General features: G+C 32.9%; 1 protein-coding gene and 1 long non-coding RNA gene across 2 annotated transcripts in view; both read right to left on the bottom strand.

Moving 5' to 3' along the window:
* Positions 1–18,844, bottom strand: part of kiaa1671 (KIAA1671 ortholog) — a gene marked incomplete in the record, with an annotated part of 24,595 nt that extends 5,751 nt beyond the window's left edge. Inside the window, 3 exon segments of the mRNA XM_062966564.1 lie at positions 6,431–10,378; positions 14,467–14,563; positions 16,255–18,844. Of these exon segments, the coding sequence (XP_062822634.1) occupies positions 6,431–10,378; positions 14,467–14,563; positions 16,255–17,867 (5,658 nt within the window).
* Positions 18,845–19,096: 252 nt separating this feature from the next.
* Positions 19,097–20,341, bottom strand: part of LOC134294828 (uncharacterized) — a 31,882-nt gene continuing 30,637 nt past the window's right edge. The window contains exon 3 of the long non-coding RNA XR_010001501.1: positions 19,097–19,487. This is a non-coding gene — a long non-coding RNA (uncharacterized LOC134294828). The remainder of the gene's footprint in view (positions 19,488–20,341) is intronic.

The raw sequence follows: 20,341 nt of genomic DNA, 5'->3' as shown, positions 1-20,341 counted from the left end.
CTCGTTAAGCTATATTTCCCGTACAAACAAGTGAATTTCCCGTACAAACGAGAGACTCGTAATCCTGTATTTCTCGTACAAACGAGAAACTCGTTAAGCTATATTTCCCGTACAAACAAGTGAATTTCTCCTACGAACGAGAGACTCGTAATCCTGTATTTCTCGTACAAACGAGAAACTCGTTAAGCTATATTTCCCGTACAAACAAGTGAATTTCTCGTACAAACGAGAGACTCGTAATCCTGTATTTCTCGTACAAACGAGAAACTCGTTAAGCTATATTTCCCGTACAAAGTGAATTTCTCCTACGAACGAGAGACTCGTAATCCTGTATTTCTCGTACAAACGAGAAACTCGTTAAGCTATATTTCCCGTACAAACAAGTGAATTTCTCCTACGAACGAGAGACTCGTAATCCTGTATTTCTCGTACAAACGAGAAACTCGTTAAGCTATATTTCCCGTACAAACAAGTGAATTTCTCCTACGAACGAGAGACTCGTAATCCTGTATTTCTCGTACAAACGAGAAACTCGTTAAGCTATATTTCCCGTACAAACAAGTGAATTTTTCCTACGAACGAGAGACTCGTAATCCTGTATTTCTCGTACAAACGAGAAACTCGTTAAGCTATATTTCCCGTACAAACAAGTGAATTTCTCCTACGAACGAGAGACTCGTAATCCTGTATTTCTCGTACAAACGAGAAACTCGTTAAGCTATATTTCCCGTACAAACAAGTGAATTTCTCCTACGAACGAGAGACTCGTAATCCTGTATTTCTCGTACAAACGAGAAACTCGTTAAGCTATATTTCCCGTACAAACAAGTGAATTTCTCCTACGAACGAGAGACTCGTAATCCTATATTTCTCGTACAATCGAGAAACTCGTTAAGCTATATTTCCCGTACAAACAAGTGAATTTCTCGTACAAACGAGAGACTCGTAATCCTGTATTTCTCGTACAAACGAGAAACTCGTTAAGCTATATTTCCCGTACAAAGTGAATTTCTCCTACGAACGAGAGACTCGTAATCCTGTATTTCTCGTACAAACGAGAAACTCGTTAAGCTATATTTCCCGTACAAACAAGTGAATTTCTCCTACGAACGAGAGACTCGTAATCCTGTATTTCTCGTACAAACGAGAAACTCGTTAAGCTATATTTCCCGTACAAACAAGTGAATTTCTCCTACGAACGAGAGACTCGTAATCCTGTATTTCTCGTACAAACGAGAAACTCGTTAAGCTATATTTCCCGTACAAACAAGTGAATTTTTCCTACGAACGAGAGACTCGTAATCCTGTATTTCTCGTACAAACGAGAAACTCGTTAAGCTATATTTCCCGTACAAACAAGTGAATTTCTCCTACGAACGAGAGACTCGTAATCCTGTATTTCTCGTACAAACGAGAAACTCGTTAAGCTATATTTCCCGTACAAACAAGTGAATTTCTCCTACGAACGAGAGACTCGTAATCCTGTATTTCTCGTACAAACGAGAAACTCGTTAAGCTATATTTCCCGTACAAACAAGTGAATTTCTCGTACAAACGAGAGACTCGTAATCCTGTATTTCTCGTACAAACGAGAAACTCGTTAAGCTATATTTCCCGTACAAAGTGAATTTCTCCTACGAACGAGAGACTCGTAATCCTGTATTTCTCGTACAAACGAGAAACTCGTTAAGCTATATTTCCCGTACAAACAAGTGAATTTCTCCTACGAACGAGAGACTCGTAATCCTGTATTTCTCGTACAAACGAGAAACTCGTTAAGCTATATTTCCCGTACAAACAAGTGAATTTCTCCTACGAACGAGAGACTCGTAATCCTGTATTTCTCGTACAAACGAGAAACTCGTTAAGCTATATTTCCCGTACAAACAAGTGAATTTCTCCTACGAACGAGAGACTCGTAATCCTGTATTTCTCGTACAAACGAGAAACTCGTTAAGCTATATTTCCCGTACAAACGAGCCCCGGAAGTGTTTGCCAATGGCACGAAATAACGAAATTTTCCGGAAAATTCAGAATTTTCCAAATTCCGAATTACTACACAAATTTCTGGGCATTTCGCACACCCGTCATCCACCGAATTTATTATGGAAATTTCAAAGGCTTTCATTGCCATAATATATTCCGCTGACCTCGTTTGACCTTGATTAGCATTGAAATGACAAAACAAGAACACAAATCGACAAACATTATTCAAATTAAATAAGAGGATTAAACCCATTTCTCTCCAAACACCGGATTAACCACGACGAGGGATTTATCAACGAAGCAACGACAAGAATTGGACAAAAGCGAGAACCCAAAGGCCATCTAGACTGTAAATAATTTTGGGAACATTTCTTACTAATAATTTTCTGATTATTTTTGTGAATTTTTTTGGGAATATTTCTATGATTATTTTTGTGAATATTTCTATGATTGTTTTTGTGAATACTTTTGTGGATATATTCTGTGGATATTTTTTGCGAACATTTCTGGGAATATTTTCACGATTATTTCTGTAGGTATTTTTATGATTTTTGTGAATATTTGATGTGAAAAATTCTGCTGATATTTTTTGCGAACATTTCTGGGAATATTTTCACGATTATTTCTGTAGGTATTTTTTATGATTTTTGTGAATATTTGATGTGAAAAATTCTGCCGATATTTTTTGCGAACACTTCTGGCAATATTTTCACTATTATTTTTGTAGGTATTTTTTGTGAATGTTTTATGCGAAAAAATCTGTAGATTTTTTTGCGACTATTTCGGGGAATATTTTCACGTTTAGTTTTGTGGGTATTCTTGTTTTTATGAATATTTTGTGCGGAAATTTCCGCTGATATTTTTTGCGAACATTTCTGGGAATATTTTCACGATTATTTTTGTGGGTATTTTTCATAATTGTTTTTATTATTAGGTGTTTTTTTGTGAATGTTTTATGTGAAAAAATCTGTAGATATTTTTTGCGACTATTTTGGGGAATATTTTCACTTATTTTTGTAGGTATTTTTTGTGAATGTTTTAGGTATTTTTTATGATTTTTGTGAATATTTTATGTGAAAAAATTCTGCGGATATTTGTTGTGAATATTTCTGGGAATATTTTCACGTTTAATTTTGTGGGTATTCTTGTTTTTATGAATATTTTGTGCGGAAATTTCCGCTGATATTTTTTGCGAACATTTCTGGGAATATTTTCACGATTATTTTTTGTGGGTATTTTTCATAATTGTTGTTATTATTAGGTGTTTTTTGTGAGTGTTTTATGTGAAAAAATCTGTAGATGTTTTTTGCGCCTATTTTGGGGAATATTTTCACTTATTTTTGTAGGTATTTTTTGTGACTGTTTTAGGTATTTTTATGATTTTTGTGAATATTTTATGCGAAAAATTCTGCGGATATTTTTTGCGAACACTTCTGGCAATATTTTCACTATTATTTTTGTGGGTATTTTTTGTGAATGTTTTATGCGAAAAAATCTGTCGATTTTTTTGCGACTATTTCGGGGAATATTTTCACGTTTAATTTTGTGGGTATTCTTGTTTTTATGAATATTTTGTGCGGAAATTTCCGCTGATATTTTTTGCGAACATTTCTGGGAATATTTTCACTATTATTTTTGTAGGTATTTTTTGTGAATGTTTTATGTGAAAAAATCTGTCGATTTTTTTGCGACTATTTCGGGGAATATTTGCACGTTTAATTTTGTGGGTATTCTTGTTTTTATGAATATTTTGTGCGGAAATTTCCGCTGATATTTTTTGCGAACATTTCTGGGAATATTTTCACGATTATTTTTGTGGGTATTTTTCATAATTGTTTTTATTATTTTTGTGAATATTTTTCTGAGTATTTTTATTGTTTTTTTGGTGAATATTTTATGTGAAAAAATTCTGCGGATATTTGTTGTGAATATTTCTGGGAATATTTTCACGATTATTTTTGTGGGTATTTTTCATAATTGTTTTTATTATTTTTGTGAATATTTTTCTGAGTATTTTTCTGATTTTTTGGTGAATATTTTATGCAAAAAATTCTGCGGATATTTGTTGTGAATATTTCTGGGAATATTTTCACATTTAAATTTGTGGGTATTCTTGTTTTTATGAAATTTTGTGCGGAAATTTCCGCTGATATTTTTTGCGAACATTTCTGGGAATATTTTCACGATTATTTTTGTGGGTATTTTTCATAATTGTTTTTATTATTTTTGTGAATATTTTTCTGAGTATTTTTATTGTTTTTTTGGTGAATATTTTATGTGAAAAAATTCTGCGGATATTTGTTGTGAATATTTCGGGGAATATTTTCACGTTTAATTTTGTGGGTATTCTTGTTTTTATGAATATTTTGTGCGGAAATTTTCGCTGATATTTTTTGCGAACATTTCTGGGAATATTTTCACAATTATTTTTGTGGACATCCTTACCGTCGGCCAATGATCCGTTTTCCTCTCTCGGTAGAAACTACGACTCCGGCGCTGGATCAGAAGATACGGATCGCTCCTTTCCGCGTCCATCTTTAAAGAATAAAAAAAGAGGAATATAAATATAGATAAATATAAATATTCATATTCAATATATATATATATATATATATATATATATATATAGAATATGAATATTTATATATATATATATATATATATATATATATATATATAATATCATTTTTCCAAGACTTAGTAGATTTCATTCAAATTTAATTTGTGAGTATACGTGTTATTAATATTAATATTTTATATGCTATACTTATATATGTTACTGGTATAAATAGTATAAATGTATTATGTATGCATGCATATATATATATATAGAAATATATATATCATTAATATACCCCATATAATAATATATAAATGGTATGAATTTATGACATATATATATATAAATATATAAAATGTTAATATAATATTTTTGCAAACATTTTATGGATATTTAAAAATATATTTTTGTGAATATAAAACAAAAATTAGTATTGTTATTATTAACAAAAATATTCAAATGAAATTTATTGTTATTATTACTTATTTAATGATTATTATGATTATTTTATGCAAATATTTCATGTGAATTTTTTGGTCGCATTAATATTATTATTTATTTTATTATTTTGTATCATTTAATCATTTTATTTTATTTTATTTTATTATTTATTGTTATTTTTTATGATTATTTTATTTTCATGTGAATTTTTTTGGTCGCATTACTATAAAATAATTTTTTATTTCTTTTTTATTTTTATTTATGTTATTATTTTGTATTATTTTATTATTTTATTGTTTTATTTTTAATTTTACTTTTTATTATAGTAAGTTTTTAATTAAAATATTTTTAATAAAAATATTGATATTATTTTAATTTTATTTTATTTTTCTTATAGTAATTTTTAATTAAAATATTTTTAATAAAAATATTGATATTATTTTAATTTTATTTTATTTTTCTTATAGCAATTTTTAATTAAAATAATTTTAATAAAAATATTGTTTATTATTTTTTATTTTGAATTTGATTTTTATTATAGTAATTTTTAATTAAAATAATTTTAATAAAAATATTGTTTATTATTTTTTATTTTGAATTTGATTTTTATTATAGTAATTTTTAATTAACATATTTTTAATAAAAATATTGTTTATTATTTTATTTTTTATTTTGAATTTGATTTTTATTATAGTAATTTTTCATTAACATATTTTTAATAAAAATATTGTTTATTATTTTATTTTTCATTTTGAATTTGATTTTTATTATAGTAATTTTTCATTAACATATTTTTAATAAAAATATTGTTTATTATTTTATTTTTCATTTTGAATTTTGATTTTTATTATAGTAATTTTTCATTAACATATTTTTAATAAAAATATTGTTTATTATTTTATTTTTCATTTTGAATTTTGATTTTTATTATAGTAATTTTTCATTAACATATTTTTAATAAAAATATTGTTTATTATTTTATTTTTCATTTTGAATTTTGATTTTTATTATAGTAATTTTTCATTAACATATTTTTAATAAAAATATTGTTTATTATTTTATTTTTTATTTTGAATTTGATTTTTCTTATAGTAATTTTTCATTAACATATTTTTAATAAAAATATTGTTTATTATTTTATTTTTTATTTTGAATTTGATTTTTATTATAGTAATTTTTAATTAAAATAATTTTAATAAAAATATTGTTTATTATTTTTTATTTTGAATTTTGATTTTTATGATAGTAATTTTTCATTAACATATTTTTAATAAAAATATCGTTTATTATTTCATTTTCATTTTTTATTTTTATTATAGTAATTTTAATTAAAATATTTTAATAAAAATATTGTTTATTATTTTTATTATTTTATTTTGATTATTAACAAAATAATAATTATTTTATAAGAACGCCACCACATAATCCCATCGTCCAGATTACCTTTTTCTCTTCGTGCGGAGGAGAAACGCTCCTTTTCTCGATCTCGTTCCCTCGTTCCGCCGGATGCAACGGAGATCCTCTTCCTCGCGATCCCGACTTCCGGGCCTTTTCCGAGAAGGATCGCCTCAGATCCGGAAGGGCGTTCGCTGATCCCAACATGCTCTTGTTCTCATCGTTGACGTTCCTCCTGTCCATCAATGGCTCGTTGACCTCTGACCCGACCTTTCTTGACCACGACGGACGGGATTGCGGAGGAACGAGACTCTCCTCGTCGACGAGAAACGTCTTCTTACCAGACATCCGCGGATCGGCAAAATATCGTAATTTTTCATCTGCGGAATGTCGCAATTTTTCATCTGTAAAATATCGCAATTTTTCGTCTGCGGAATGTCGCAATTTTTCATCTGTAAAATATCGCAATTTTTCGTCTGCGGAATATCGCAATTTCTCATCTGCGGAATGTCGCAATTTCTCCTCTGCGGAATATCGCAGTTTCTCATTTGTGGAAAATTTTAATTTCTCGTCTGGGGAATGTTGTGATTTTTCAACTGCGGAATGTCTCGATTTCTCGTCTGTAAAATATTGCAATTTCTCATCTGCGGAATATTTAAATTTCTCATCTCTGGAATGTTGTAATTTCTCGTCTGCGGAATATCTCGATTTCTCATCTATGGAATGTCGCGATTTTTCAAATGTGGAATGTCGCAATTTCTCATCTATGGAATAGCGTAGTTTCTCATCTACGGAATAGCGTAATTTCTCATCTTCGGAAGGTTGTAATTTCTCATCTGCGGAATATCTCAATTTCCCGTCTGCGGAAAGTCGTAATTTCTCATCGATAGAATATTGTAATTTCTCATCTGTAAAATATTGTAATTCCTCATCTGCGGAATATCGCAATTTCTCATCTGTGGAATGTTGTGATTTTTCAACTGTGGAATATTGTAATTTTTCATCTGTGGAATATTGTAATTTTTCATCTATGGAAAGTTGTAATTTCTCATCTGTAAAATATTGTAATATCTTATCCGTGGAATGTCGCGATTTTTCATCTGTGGAATGACGTAATTTCTCATCTGTGGAATGTCGTAATTTCTCGTCTGCGAAATATCGTAATTTCTCATCTGTGGAATGTTGCAATTTCTCATTTGCGGAAAGGCGCAATTTCTCATTTTCGGAATATCGCAATTTCTCATCTGCAAAATATCGTAATTTCTCATCTGTGGAATGTTGCAATTTCTCATTTGCGGAAAGGCGCAATTTCTCATTTTCGGAATATCGCAATTTCTCATCTGCAAAATATCGTAATTTCTCATCAATAAAATATTGTAATTTTTCATCTGTGGAATGTCGCGATTTTTCAAATGTGGAATGTCGCAATTTTTCATCTGTGGAAAACTGTGATATCTTATCTGCAGAATATTGTAATTTCTCATCTGTGGGATTTCTTAATTTCTCATCTGCGAGATATTGTAATTTCCCATCTGCGGAATAATGTAATTTCCCATCTGCGGAATATCGTATTTTCTCATCCGCGGAATACGGCCATTTCTCCGTTTCCGCCTCTCGTTGTCCCTGATTCGAGTTTTCCTTGTATTCCGCCATCAAGGCATCGAGGTCGAGAACTCTCGACCGATAACCATCTTTTCCGAGATGACGTTGTTCGGGGCTTTTTTGGGACGACAACGACTTCGTCCTCGAGCCGTAGATCGGGAAATCGACGTCCGTGACCCTCGTCTCCGTTTGTGGTGATTTCGTCGCGACCGCCGCGGCAACCGGTTCCCCCTCGTTCATACTGGAAAACCTTTTATGATGCGGACGTGGTATTTTCGGAGGAACGTTTCGATTTGATAAATTTGTCAATTTCGATTCGGATGGTGACACCACGTCATTTGCTTCCTCTTTGGGACTTTTCTTCACGACCGCACTCTCCCAAGGCTGGAACGAGTCCCTCCGGACGGGAGACTTCCCTCTCTCTTGAGGCGTCGTCACCACGTCCTCGAACCTCACGGCGTCGTGTGGTAGGGTTTTTCTCCGCCATCTTTCTACGGGTTTCGGAGTGTTTCTTTTCGCCCTCTCGTCTATTTCTTTGAGTTCGAATCCTTCCGCGATCACAACGACCCGCTCGTTCGATTTCCACGCTCTCTCGTCCGCCTTGTTCATACCAGTAACAACGACTTGGGACTCGTCTCGCTCGGCTCCGCCCGGAATAACGATAACTCGGGACTCGTCTTTTCGCATCTCTCCATCCCGTTGCCATTGATTCATTCGAACACCCGTCACACTCGTTGTTAATTGAGGATCGTTCCCGTCTTTCCGTCCTCGTTCGGTTCCGGAACAGCCGAGGAAGCCTTTCGGTGTCGCGGGAACGTCTCTCGTATTATTGACGGTTTTCTCGTTTGTTTTTCCGACAGGAATCGTGGACGTTTTCTCTTCCGTTTGCTCCCAATCTCCCGATTTTGTACGGTATGGCGTTCTCGTATTATCGGTGATTTTCTCGTTCGATATTTCAACCAGAATTGTGGACGTTTTCTCTGTTTGCTCCCAATTCTGATTCATACGGGACAACATTCTCGTATTATCAACGGCTTTCTCGTTCGGTATTTCTACCGTTCGCTCCCAATCCTTTTCACGGCTTGTACGGTACGGCGTTCTCGTATTATCGCCAACTTTCTCGTTTTCCGTTTCTGCTAAAATCCTGGTCGTTTTCTCCACCGTTTGCTCCCAATTCTTACCACGGCTCATTCTCGGATGATTGACAGCTTTCTCGTTCAGTATTTCGACCGGAGACTTGGACGTTTTCTCTTCCGTTCTCTCCCAATCCTTATCACGGCTCATTCTCGGATGATTGATGGCTTTCTCGTTCGGCATTTCGACCGGAATCCTGGACATTTTTTCTTTCGTTCTCTCCCAATCCTTCTCACGGCTCGTTCTCATAAGATTGGCAGCTTTCTCATTTGTTAAATCGACCGATATTGTGGACGTTTTATCTTCCATTCGCTCCCAATCCTGACGATACGACATTCTCGTATTATTGACAGATTTCTCATTTGTTATATCGATCGGAATTGTGGACGTTTTATCTTCCGTTCGCTCCCAATCCTTACGATACGACATTTTCGTATTATCGACGAATTTCTCGTTTTCCATTTCTACTGAAATCCTGGTAGTTTTTTCCTCCCAATCCTTACAATATGGCGTTCTTGTATTATTGACGGATTTCTCGTTTTCCGTTTCTACTGAAATCCTGGTTGTTTTTTCCTCCGTTTGCTCCCGATCCTTATTCCAGTTCATTCGGAACAACGGTCTCGTATTTTCGTCCACTTTCTCGTTTTCCGTTTCTACCGTTTTCCGTTTCTCCTCCTGATTCGTTCTCGCCGACGCCGCCACGTGTTGCCCGCCCCAACTTTTCTTCTTCCCATCCATCACTTCTCTCGCGACGCCGTCTTCCAAATCCTTCGCTTTCGGTTCGGCCTGAAATTCAAGATGGCGGGCCCAGATTACGCCGATGCCGCCGTCCGTCTTGTGCCGTTCTCTCGTGGTTTTCCGACTCCGCAACGTGACCGCTTTGTCCTCCGGTACCGTCGCCACGGCCTCGCTCCGGACCCGTTCGCCGACCGTTTGGAGGATTTCGTACCGTGGTTCGATCCGTTGATACCTCAACGGGTCCTCCTCGTCGTCGTCGAATCTCGTTTTCTGGAATTTTTCGTCCTCCGGCGGGATTTTCCTCACTTTTTCGACGCTCTCGTCCGCTTCCGCTTTGAGTCGACTCGCGGACACCGTATGTCGTTCCACGTTGTGATCGAACATCATCGCCCGGACGGTTTTGACGCCCGGATTTTGCCTCTCGTTGACAAAATTTCCATCGTTCTCGGTGGTTTTCGCTGTCTGCGGAGATTTCCACAGAATCGCGGACTCATTGGACCTCCGTGTTTTTGTTCTCTCCTTCTGGAACAACAAATGGAAAATATCTCAATTACATTAAAAATATTTTTGTAAGAAAAAATACAAAAAATTTTTCTAAAAATACAAATGAAAAATATTACAATTATATTACAAATATTTTTGTAAGGAAAATTAAAAAAATATTTCTAAAAATACAAATGAAAAATATTACAATTATATTACAAATATTTTTGTAAGGAAAATTAAAAAAATATTTCAAAAAATACAAATGAAAAATATTACAATTATATTACAAATATTTTTTGTAAGAAAAAATACAAAAAATATTTCTAAAATACAAATGAAAAATATTACAATTATATTACAATATTTTTTGTAAGAAAAAATACAAAAAAAATTTCTAAAATACAAATGAAAAATATTACAATTATATTACAAATATTTTTGTAAGGAAAATTAAAAAAATATTTCAAAAAATACAAATGAAAAATATTACAATTATATTACAAATATTTTTTGTAAGAAAAAATACAAAAAATATTTCTGAAAATACAAATGAAAAATATTACAATTATATTACAAATATTTTTATAAGGAAAAATACAAAAAATATTTCTAAAATACAAATGAAATATATTACAATTATATTACAATATTTTTGTAAGAAAAAATACAAAAAATATCTCTAAAAATACTCAAAAAATTACAAAAAGTAACAAAAAATACAAAAATTATAACAATTATAAGAAATATAATAAAAAATATTTCTAAGTGACATCTATGGTTGTTAGTCATCAACACAAGTGCAATATGCAACTCTATGGTAATTACCCGTGTAATTATACCATAGAGATATTCAAAAATATTTCTAAAAATACTCAAAAAATAACAAAACGTAACAAAAAGTAACAAAAACTACAAAAAATTATAACAATTATAAGAAATATAATAAAAATATTTCTAAGTGATGTCTATGGTTGTATTCAAAAATATTTCTCAAAATATTTACAGAAAAGTATTGAAAGAAAATTGTATAAAAATATTTGCAGGAATATTAATTAAAATATTGATTAAAATATTTGCAGAAATATTAATTAAAATATGGAATAAAATATTTGCAGAAATATTAATTAAAATATGGATTAAAATATTTGCAGAAATATTCATAAAAATATTTTTAGAAATATTCCAAAAAATGTTTGTGAGAAATATTCATTAATTAAAATATTTGCAGAAATATGCACAAAATATATTAAGAAAAAATATTCACGGATATATTCATAAAAACGGTTGCATAAACATTTACCAAAATATATTCAGAAATATATTTGCAAGAAATATTTTTAAAAAACATTTGCATGAAATATCCGGAAAATCATTTGTAGAAATATTCACAAAAATATTTGCAGAAATATTCACAAAAATATTCATAAAAATAGTTGTGTAAATATTCATCGAAATACGTTTGCAGAAATATTCATGAAAACTAATTAAAATATTAATTGTAAAAATAGTCTCAAAAATATTCCCAAAATATTTGCAGAAATATTCCTTAAGATATTCATAGAAATATTCACAAAAATATTTGCAGAAATATTCACAAAAATATTCATAAAAATAATTGCGTAAATATTCATCAAAATAAATTTGCGGAAATGTTCATGAAAATTAATTAAAATATTAATTGTAAAAATAGTCTCAAAAATATAGTTGCAAAAATATTCCCGAAATATTTGCAGAAATATTCCTTAAAATATTCATAGAAATATTCACAAAAATATTTGCAGAAATATTCACGAAAATATTCATAAAAATAGTTGCGTAAATATTTATCAAAATAAGTTTGCGGAAATGTTCATGAAAATTAATTAAAATATTAATTGTAAAAATAGTTGCAAAAATATTCCCGAAATATTTGCAGAACTATTCATATAAATATTCACAAAAATATTTGCAGAAATATTCACGAAAATATTCATAAAAATAGTTGCGTAAATATTCATCAAAATAAGTTTGCGGAAACGTTCATGAAAATTAATTAAAATATTAATTGTAAAAATAGTCTCAAAAATAGTTGCAAAAATATTCCCGAAATATTTGCAGAAATATTCCTTAAAATATTCATAGAAATATTCACAAAAAACATTTGCAGAAATATTCACAAAAATATTTGCAGAAATATTCACGAAAATATTCATAAAAATAGTTGCGTAAATATTCATCGAAATAAGTTTGCCGAAATGTTCATGAAAATTAATTAAAATATTAATTGTAAAAATAGTTGCAAAAATATTCCCGAAATATTTGCAGAACTATTCATATAAATATTCACAAAAATATTTGCAGAAATATTCACGAAAATATTCATAAAAATAGTTGCGTAAATATTCATCGAAATAAGTTTGCGGAAACGTTCATGAAAATTAATTAAAATATTAATTGTAAAAATAGTTGCAAAAATATTCCCGAAATATTTGCAGAACTATTCATATAAATATTCACAAAAATATTTGCAGAAATATTCACGAAAATATTCATAAAAATAGTTGCGTAAATATTCATCAAAATACGTTTGCCGAAATGTTCATGAAAATTAATTAAAATATTAATTGTAAAAATAGTTGCAAAAATATTCCCGAAATATTTGCAGAACTATTCATATAAATATTCACAAAAATATTTGCAGAAATATTCACGAAAATATTCATAAAAATAGTTGCGTAAATATTCATCAAAATACGTTTGTGGAAATATTCATGAAAATTAATTAAAATATTAATTGTAAAAATAGTTGCAAAAATATTCCCGAAATATTTGCAGAACTATTCATATAAATATTCACAAAAATATTTGCAGAAATATTCACGAAAATATTCATAAAAATAGTTGCGTAAATATTCATCAAAATAAGTTTGCGGAAACGTTCATGAAAATTAATTAAAGTATTAATTGTAAAAATAGTCTCAAAAATAGTTGCAAAAATATTCCCGAAATATTTGCAGAAATATTCCTTAAGATATTCATAGAAATATTCACAAAAATATTTGCAGAAATATTCACGAAAATATTCATAAAAATAGTTGCGTAAATATTCATCAAAATAAGTTTGCGGAAACGTTCATGAAAATTAATTAAAATATTAATTGTAAAAATAGTCTCAAAAATAGTTGCAAAAATATTCCCGAAATATTTGCAGAAATATTCCTTTAAATATTCACAAAAACATTTGCAGAAATATTCACGAAAATATTCATAAAAATAGTTGCGTAAATATTCATCGAAATAAGTTTGCCGAAATGTTCATGAAAATTAATTAAAATATTAATTGTAAAAATAGTTGCGTAAATATTCATCGAAATAAGTTTGCGGAAACGTTCATGAAAATTAATTAAAATATCAATTGTAAAAATAGTCGCAGAATTAGTCCCAAAAATATTCCCGAAATATTTGCAGAAATATTCCTTAAAATATTCATAGAAATATTCACAAAAATATTTGCAGAAATATTCACGAAAATATTCATAAAAATAGTTGCGTAAATATTCATCGAAATAAGTTTGCCGAAATGTTCATGAAAATTAATTAAAATATTAATTGTAAAAATAGTTGCGTAAATATTCATCGAAATAAGTTTGCGGAAACGTTCATGAAAATTAATTAAAATATCAATTGTAAAAATAGTCGCAGAATTAGTCCCAAAAATATTCCCGAAATATTTGCAGAAATATTCCTTAAAATATTCATAGAAATATTCACAAAAATATTTGCAGAAATATTCACGAAAATATTCATAAAAATAGTTGCGTAAATATTCATCAAAATACGTTTGCGGAAATGTTCATGAAAATTAATTAAAATATTAATTGTAAAAATAGTCTCAAAAATATTCCCGAAATATTTGCAGAAATATTCCTTAAAATATTCACTATATATATATATATATATATATATTCAGAAGTATGGCCATCGGTCGGGAGGGATCGTATGGTGTACTTTTCCCATTCCGTGTCTCCATGGCAACACTTTCTCCATGGCAACACCTCATTCAGAAAAAGCAATTAATCCCATTAATCCTATTACAATTAAGTCATTAAAATAGGACAATTAAAGGGAAACCATGCCCTATTCACCTCTGGGAGGACTTCCTGTGCTTCCATGTTGTACTTCCGGGTCAAATCCGTCGAACTTTCGGCTCTCGTTTCGGTCGTCGCCGACGGGGAGGAGAAACTGCTGGAAGGAAATTGTGGGTCGTTGTCAGAATATTTAATATTTAACAAAAATCATTTGATATTTAATTACCATTTTTTAAAAAAATATTTAATCCTTGATTATTTATAATATTTATATTATAACATGCTAATATATTTATTTAATATTATATTAAACTAGCGGTGCCCGGCCACGCGTTGCTGTGGCGAAGTCTGGTGGTCTGGGAAATAAAGTCTTGAGGAATTGGTGGTAGTTAAGGTAAAGGGTCAACGTTTTCCCCTGACGGAGCTTAGCCTTCTAACTGGCAGCAATTGGATAAAAACAATTATTCCTCTCCCTCTAATTAGGATTTTATTTTTGTTTTATTTTTGTTGTATGAACGTAGAGGCATGGATGAGGGGTTGTGCTGCCAAGTTTAGTGTTTCTGGGACGTGTCGTTTTGTTGTTTTGTCCTCGGCCGAAACGCCACTACCTTTTTATATATATAGATAATAACAGATAATTATAATGACATATATATTAGGACTTTATTTTTCTTTTCTTTTTGTTGTATGAACGTAGAGGCACGGATGAGGGGTTGTGTTGCCAAGTTTAGTGTTTCTGGGATGTGTAGTTTTGTTGTTTTGTCCTCGGCCGAAACGCCACTACCTTTTTATATATATAGATAATAACAGATAATTGTAATGACATATATATTAGGACTTTATTTTTCTTTTCTTTTTGTTGTATGAACGTAGAGGCACGGATGAGGGGTTGTGTTGCCAAGTTTAGTGTTTCTGGGATGTGTAGTTTTGTTGTTTTGTCCTCGGCCGAAACGCCACTACCTTTTTATATATATAGATAATAACAGATAATTGTAATGACATATATATTAGGACTTTATTTTTCTTTTCTTTTTGTTGTATGAACCTAGAGGCACGGATGAGGGGTTGTGCTGCCAAGTTTCGTGTTTCTGGGATGTGTAGTTTTGTTGTTTTGTCCTGGGCCGAAACGTCACTACCCTTTTATATATATATATATATATATATATATATATATATATGGCTTATCTATCTATATATATAAAAGAGTGATGGCATCACGGCGACCCACAAAACAACAAAACTACAGGCCCCCCACCCTCGAAATTTGACAACACAACCCATCATCCACGCCTCTAGGTTGATACAACAAAAGGAAAAGAAAAATAAAGTCCTAATTTGAGAGAGAGGAATAATTGCTCGTATCCAATTGCTGCCAGTTAGAAGGCTAAGCTCCTCCAACTTGGTCTCCTAGCAACCCAATAAAAAATAATAAAAAACACTAAAAATTGATACAATAAAATACTATAATAACAGAAAATAACTAAAAATAATACAAGAAAATAATAAAATATAATAAATAAAAAGATAACTTACCATAAAATTAATTAAAAATTACAAATAACGTCAAATAAAAATTACACAACAATTTTTAACCAATACCACCACCACTTTGCCACAGCAACGCGTGGCCGGGCACAGCTAGTATATATATATATATATATTTATATGGCTTATATTAACATTAATGATTGAATAGTATATTAATTATATTTATTTAATAATATTCATAAATATATTGTAATATGATATATTCCTAATTTGCTTTCGTCCGAAATAAGTAATAATAATCTACAAATAATATTATCCAAATATATGGATAAGTAGAATGAGGAAAGTCGAACTCACAGCTTCGTCAATTCCGACGAGAGCGGTCGCGAGCGAAAGGACCGCCGGACGTGACCCGGTTTGACCTCCACGTTCTCGGCGGTCAGTTCCTTGATCCTCTGCTGGACGTTGGTCGCCTTCGTCGTCCCGCCCACCACGTTTCCGGTGTCCGGCGAGACGGGGAAATCGGCAAAACGAGACTCCGATGTTTCCTTCCTCGAGGCCTCGTTCTGAACGGGATCCCGGTCCGACGAGTCGATCGATCGGGATTTCCTCGACGATTCCGTTTCCTTATTTTCCAGGGAAACCGACTTCCGAGTTTCGAATTCCGACGGGTCGATCCCAATTAATCCGAACGGCTTCTGTATCACGTTCTTGACTGGATCTGGTTCCGACGAGGATTTGTTCACAACGGGATCTGGTTTGGACCGGTCGGTCGATCCCGATTTCCTCAACAACTCGACCCCCTTATTTTCGGGGGGAACGGACTTCCGGGTTTCGAATTTATTCACAATGGGATCTTGTTTTGGTGAGTCGACGCTAACAAATTTGTTCGTCACGGGATCCAGTTTTGATCGGTCCACTCCAATTAATCCAGACGACTTCTTCTGCATCTCGCTCTGAATGGGATCCTGCTTCGACGAGTCGACTCCAATTAATTTGTTGGTAACGAGATCTGGTTTCGACGAGTCGATTCCAATCCATCCTGACGGCTGCTGCATCTCGTTCTTCGCAGGAAACATTTTTGACGACGACTCGATTAAAATCGACGGCTTCTTCTGTATCTCGCTCTTAACGGGATCCGGTTTCGGCGAGTCGATCAATCCGGATTTCTTCTGCGGCGACGATTCGACCGGCGTTCCAATTAATTTCTTCACAACGGGATCCTGTTTTGATGAATCGACTCTGGTGAATTTCTTCGTAACGGGATCCGATTTCAACAAGTCGACTCCAATGAATTTCTTCACGACGGGATCTGGTTTGGATGTGTCAATCAATCCAGACTTCTGCGGTGACGACTTGTCCGACGTTTCAATTAATTTGTTCGTACTGGGATCCGTTTTTGATGAGTCGATTCCAATTGACTTGTTTGTAATGGGATCCGGTTTTGACGAGTCGACTCTGACGAATTTCTTTGTAACAGGATCCGTTTGCGACAAGTCGACTCCAATTAATTTATTCGCAACGGGATCCGGTTTTGACGTGTCAATCAATCCTGACTTCTTCTGCGGCGACGACTCGACCGCCGTTCCGATTAACTTGCTCACAACGGGATCCGGTTTTGATGAATCGACTCCAATGAATTTCTTCATAACAGGATCCGATTTTGACGAGTCGATTCCAATTGACTTGTTTCTAATGGGATCTGGTTTTGATGAATCAACTCCAATTAATTTCTTTGCAATGGGATCCGGTTTGGACGAGTCGATTCCAATGAATTTCTTCATAACAGGATCCATTTGTGACGAGTCGACTCCAATTAATTTATTCGCAACGGGATCCGGTTTTGATGTGTCAATCAATCCGGACTTCTTCTGCGGCGACGACTCGACCGCCGTTCCGATTAACTTGCTCATAACGGGATCCGGTTTTGATGAGTCAATTCCAATTGATTTCTTCATAACGGGATCCATTTTTGACGAGTCGATTCCAACTGACTTGTTTGTAACGGGATCCGGTTTTGACGAGTCGACTCCGATGAATTTCTTCGCAACGGGATCCGGTTTTGATGTGTCAATCAATCCTGATTTCTTATGTGGTGACGACTCAACCGCCGTTCCGATTAAATTCTTCGTAACGGGATCCGATTTTAATGAGTCAATTCCAATTAGTTTATTCACAACGGGATCCGGTTTTGACGTGTCAATCAATCCTGACTTCTTCTGCGGCGACGATTCGGCCGACGTTCCAATTAAATTCTTTGTAACGGGATCTGGTTTTGATGAATCAACTCCGATTAATTTCTTCGTAACGGGATCTGGTTTTGATGAATCAACTCCGATGAATTTCTTCGTAACGGGATCCGGTTTTGATGAATCAACTCCGATGAATTTCTTCGTAACGGGATCTGGTTTTGATGAATCAACTCCGACGAATTTCTTCGTAACGGGATCCGGTTTTGATGAATCAACTCCGATGAATTTCTTCGTAACGGGATCCGGTTTTGATGAATCAACTCCGACGAATTTCTTCGTAACGGGATCCGGTTTTGATGAATCAACTCCGATGAATTTCTTCGTAACGGGATCCGGTTTTGATGAATCAACTCCGACGAATTTCTTCGTAACGGGATCCGGTTTTGATGAATCAACTCCGATGAATTTCTTCGTAACGGGATCTGGTTTTGATGAATCAACTCCGATGAATTTATTCGTAACGGGATCCGGTTTTGATGAATCAACTCCGACGAATTTCTTCGTAACGGGATCCGGGTTTTGATGAATCAACTCCGATGAATTTCTTCGTAACGGGATCCGGTTTTGATGAATCAACTCCGATGAATTTCTTCGTAACGGGATCCGGTTTTGATGAATCAACTCCGACGAATTTCTTCGTAACGGGATCCGGTTTTGATGAATCAACTCCGATGAATTTCTTCGTAACGGGATCCGGTTTTTGATGAATCAACTCCGATGAATTTCTTCGTAACGGGATCCGGTTTTGACGTGTCACTCAACCCGGACTTCCTCTGCGTTTCGACCGCCGTTTCCTTATTTTCGGGCGAAACGGACTTCCGGTTTTCGAACCTCGCCGTCAGGTCCGTCGACAGCGGCCGCGGCTTCCTCGCCCACGGCTTCTCGGGGTCGTCGGGGCCCCGTTTGGGGTCGAGGAAGATGGCCGACAACGGCCGGGCGGGGGGGGGGAGCGGCGAGGTCACCCTCGAGGGGGGGCGTGGTCTCGTTTCCGGTCCGTTTCCGTGGATATTCGTCTCGTTTTTTCTCCCCGTTCGAGGAGGACGGCGGGTCTCCACTCGCGGACACGGATCCTCGGCCGGTTTCGGATTCGGGGTCGTCTTGAAGGCCGGTTTCACGGCGGCGAAGGTCTCGGCGGGACGACCCTCTCGAGAAAGGTCGGGGGGTCAAGCGTGGCCGGAACGTGGTCGGAGGCATCGCGGTCGGGACGAATTTGTCGCTCGTGTCGGAGAGCGAAGCGGCGAACGCCCGTCGGAGGTCGGCGATGGTGGTGGGGGTCAAGGGGGCGTCGACCTCCGTCGCCATGGCGATCGGTTATGGGATGGAGGCGGAAGTCGTCACCTGTCGGAAGAGGAAACGAAAAAAGATTGAAATACGAGCGGAAATCCGGACGAAATTCGGAAAATGGCTCGACGAAATTGCGAAATTATCAACATTCCGACCCGGATTATCAATATTATTTAAATATATAAATATATAAATATAATATGAAATAATGTTAATATTAATATAATACGATAATTATATAATATAATATAATAATTTTAATATGAAACATAATGTCAATATAATAATGTAAAATATGAAATATAATATATGAAATATAATGTTAATATAATATAATATGATATAATAATTTAATAGGAAATATTGTCAATATAGTATAATATGATAATAATATAATATAATAATTTAATAGGAATTAATGTCAACATAATATATGATAATAATAAAAAAATATATATAATATGAAATATAATGTTGATATAATATCATAATATATAATATAATAATTTAATATGAAATAATGTCAATATAATATGATATAATATATGAAATAATGTTAATATTAATATAATACGATAATTATATAATATAATAATTTAATATGAAACATAATGTCAATATAATAATGTAAAATATGAAATATAATATATGAAATATAATGTTAATATAATATAATATGATATAATAATTTAATAGGAAATATTGTCAATATAGTATAATATGATAATAATATAATATAATAATTTAATAGGAAATAATGTCAACATAATATATGATAATAATAAAAAAAATATATATAATATGAAATATAATGTTGATATAATATCATAATATATAATATAATAATTTAATATGAAATAATGTCAATATAATATGATATAATATATGAAATAATGTTAATATTAATA

This window comes from Anolis carolinensis, unplaced genomic scaffold, assembly GCF_035594765.1.
Source record: "Anolis carolinensis isolate JA03-04 unplaced genomic scaffold, rAnoCar3.1.pri scaffold_24, whole genome shotgun sequence".
Lineage (NCBI taxonomy): Eukaryota > Metazoa > Chordata > Lepidosauria > Squamata > Dactyloidae > Anolis > Anolis carolinensis.
The sequence above is the reverse complement of the archived record's forward strand: the minus strand, read 5'-3'. Positions and strand labels throughout refer to the sequence as shown.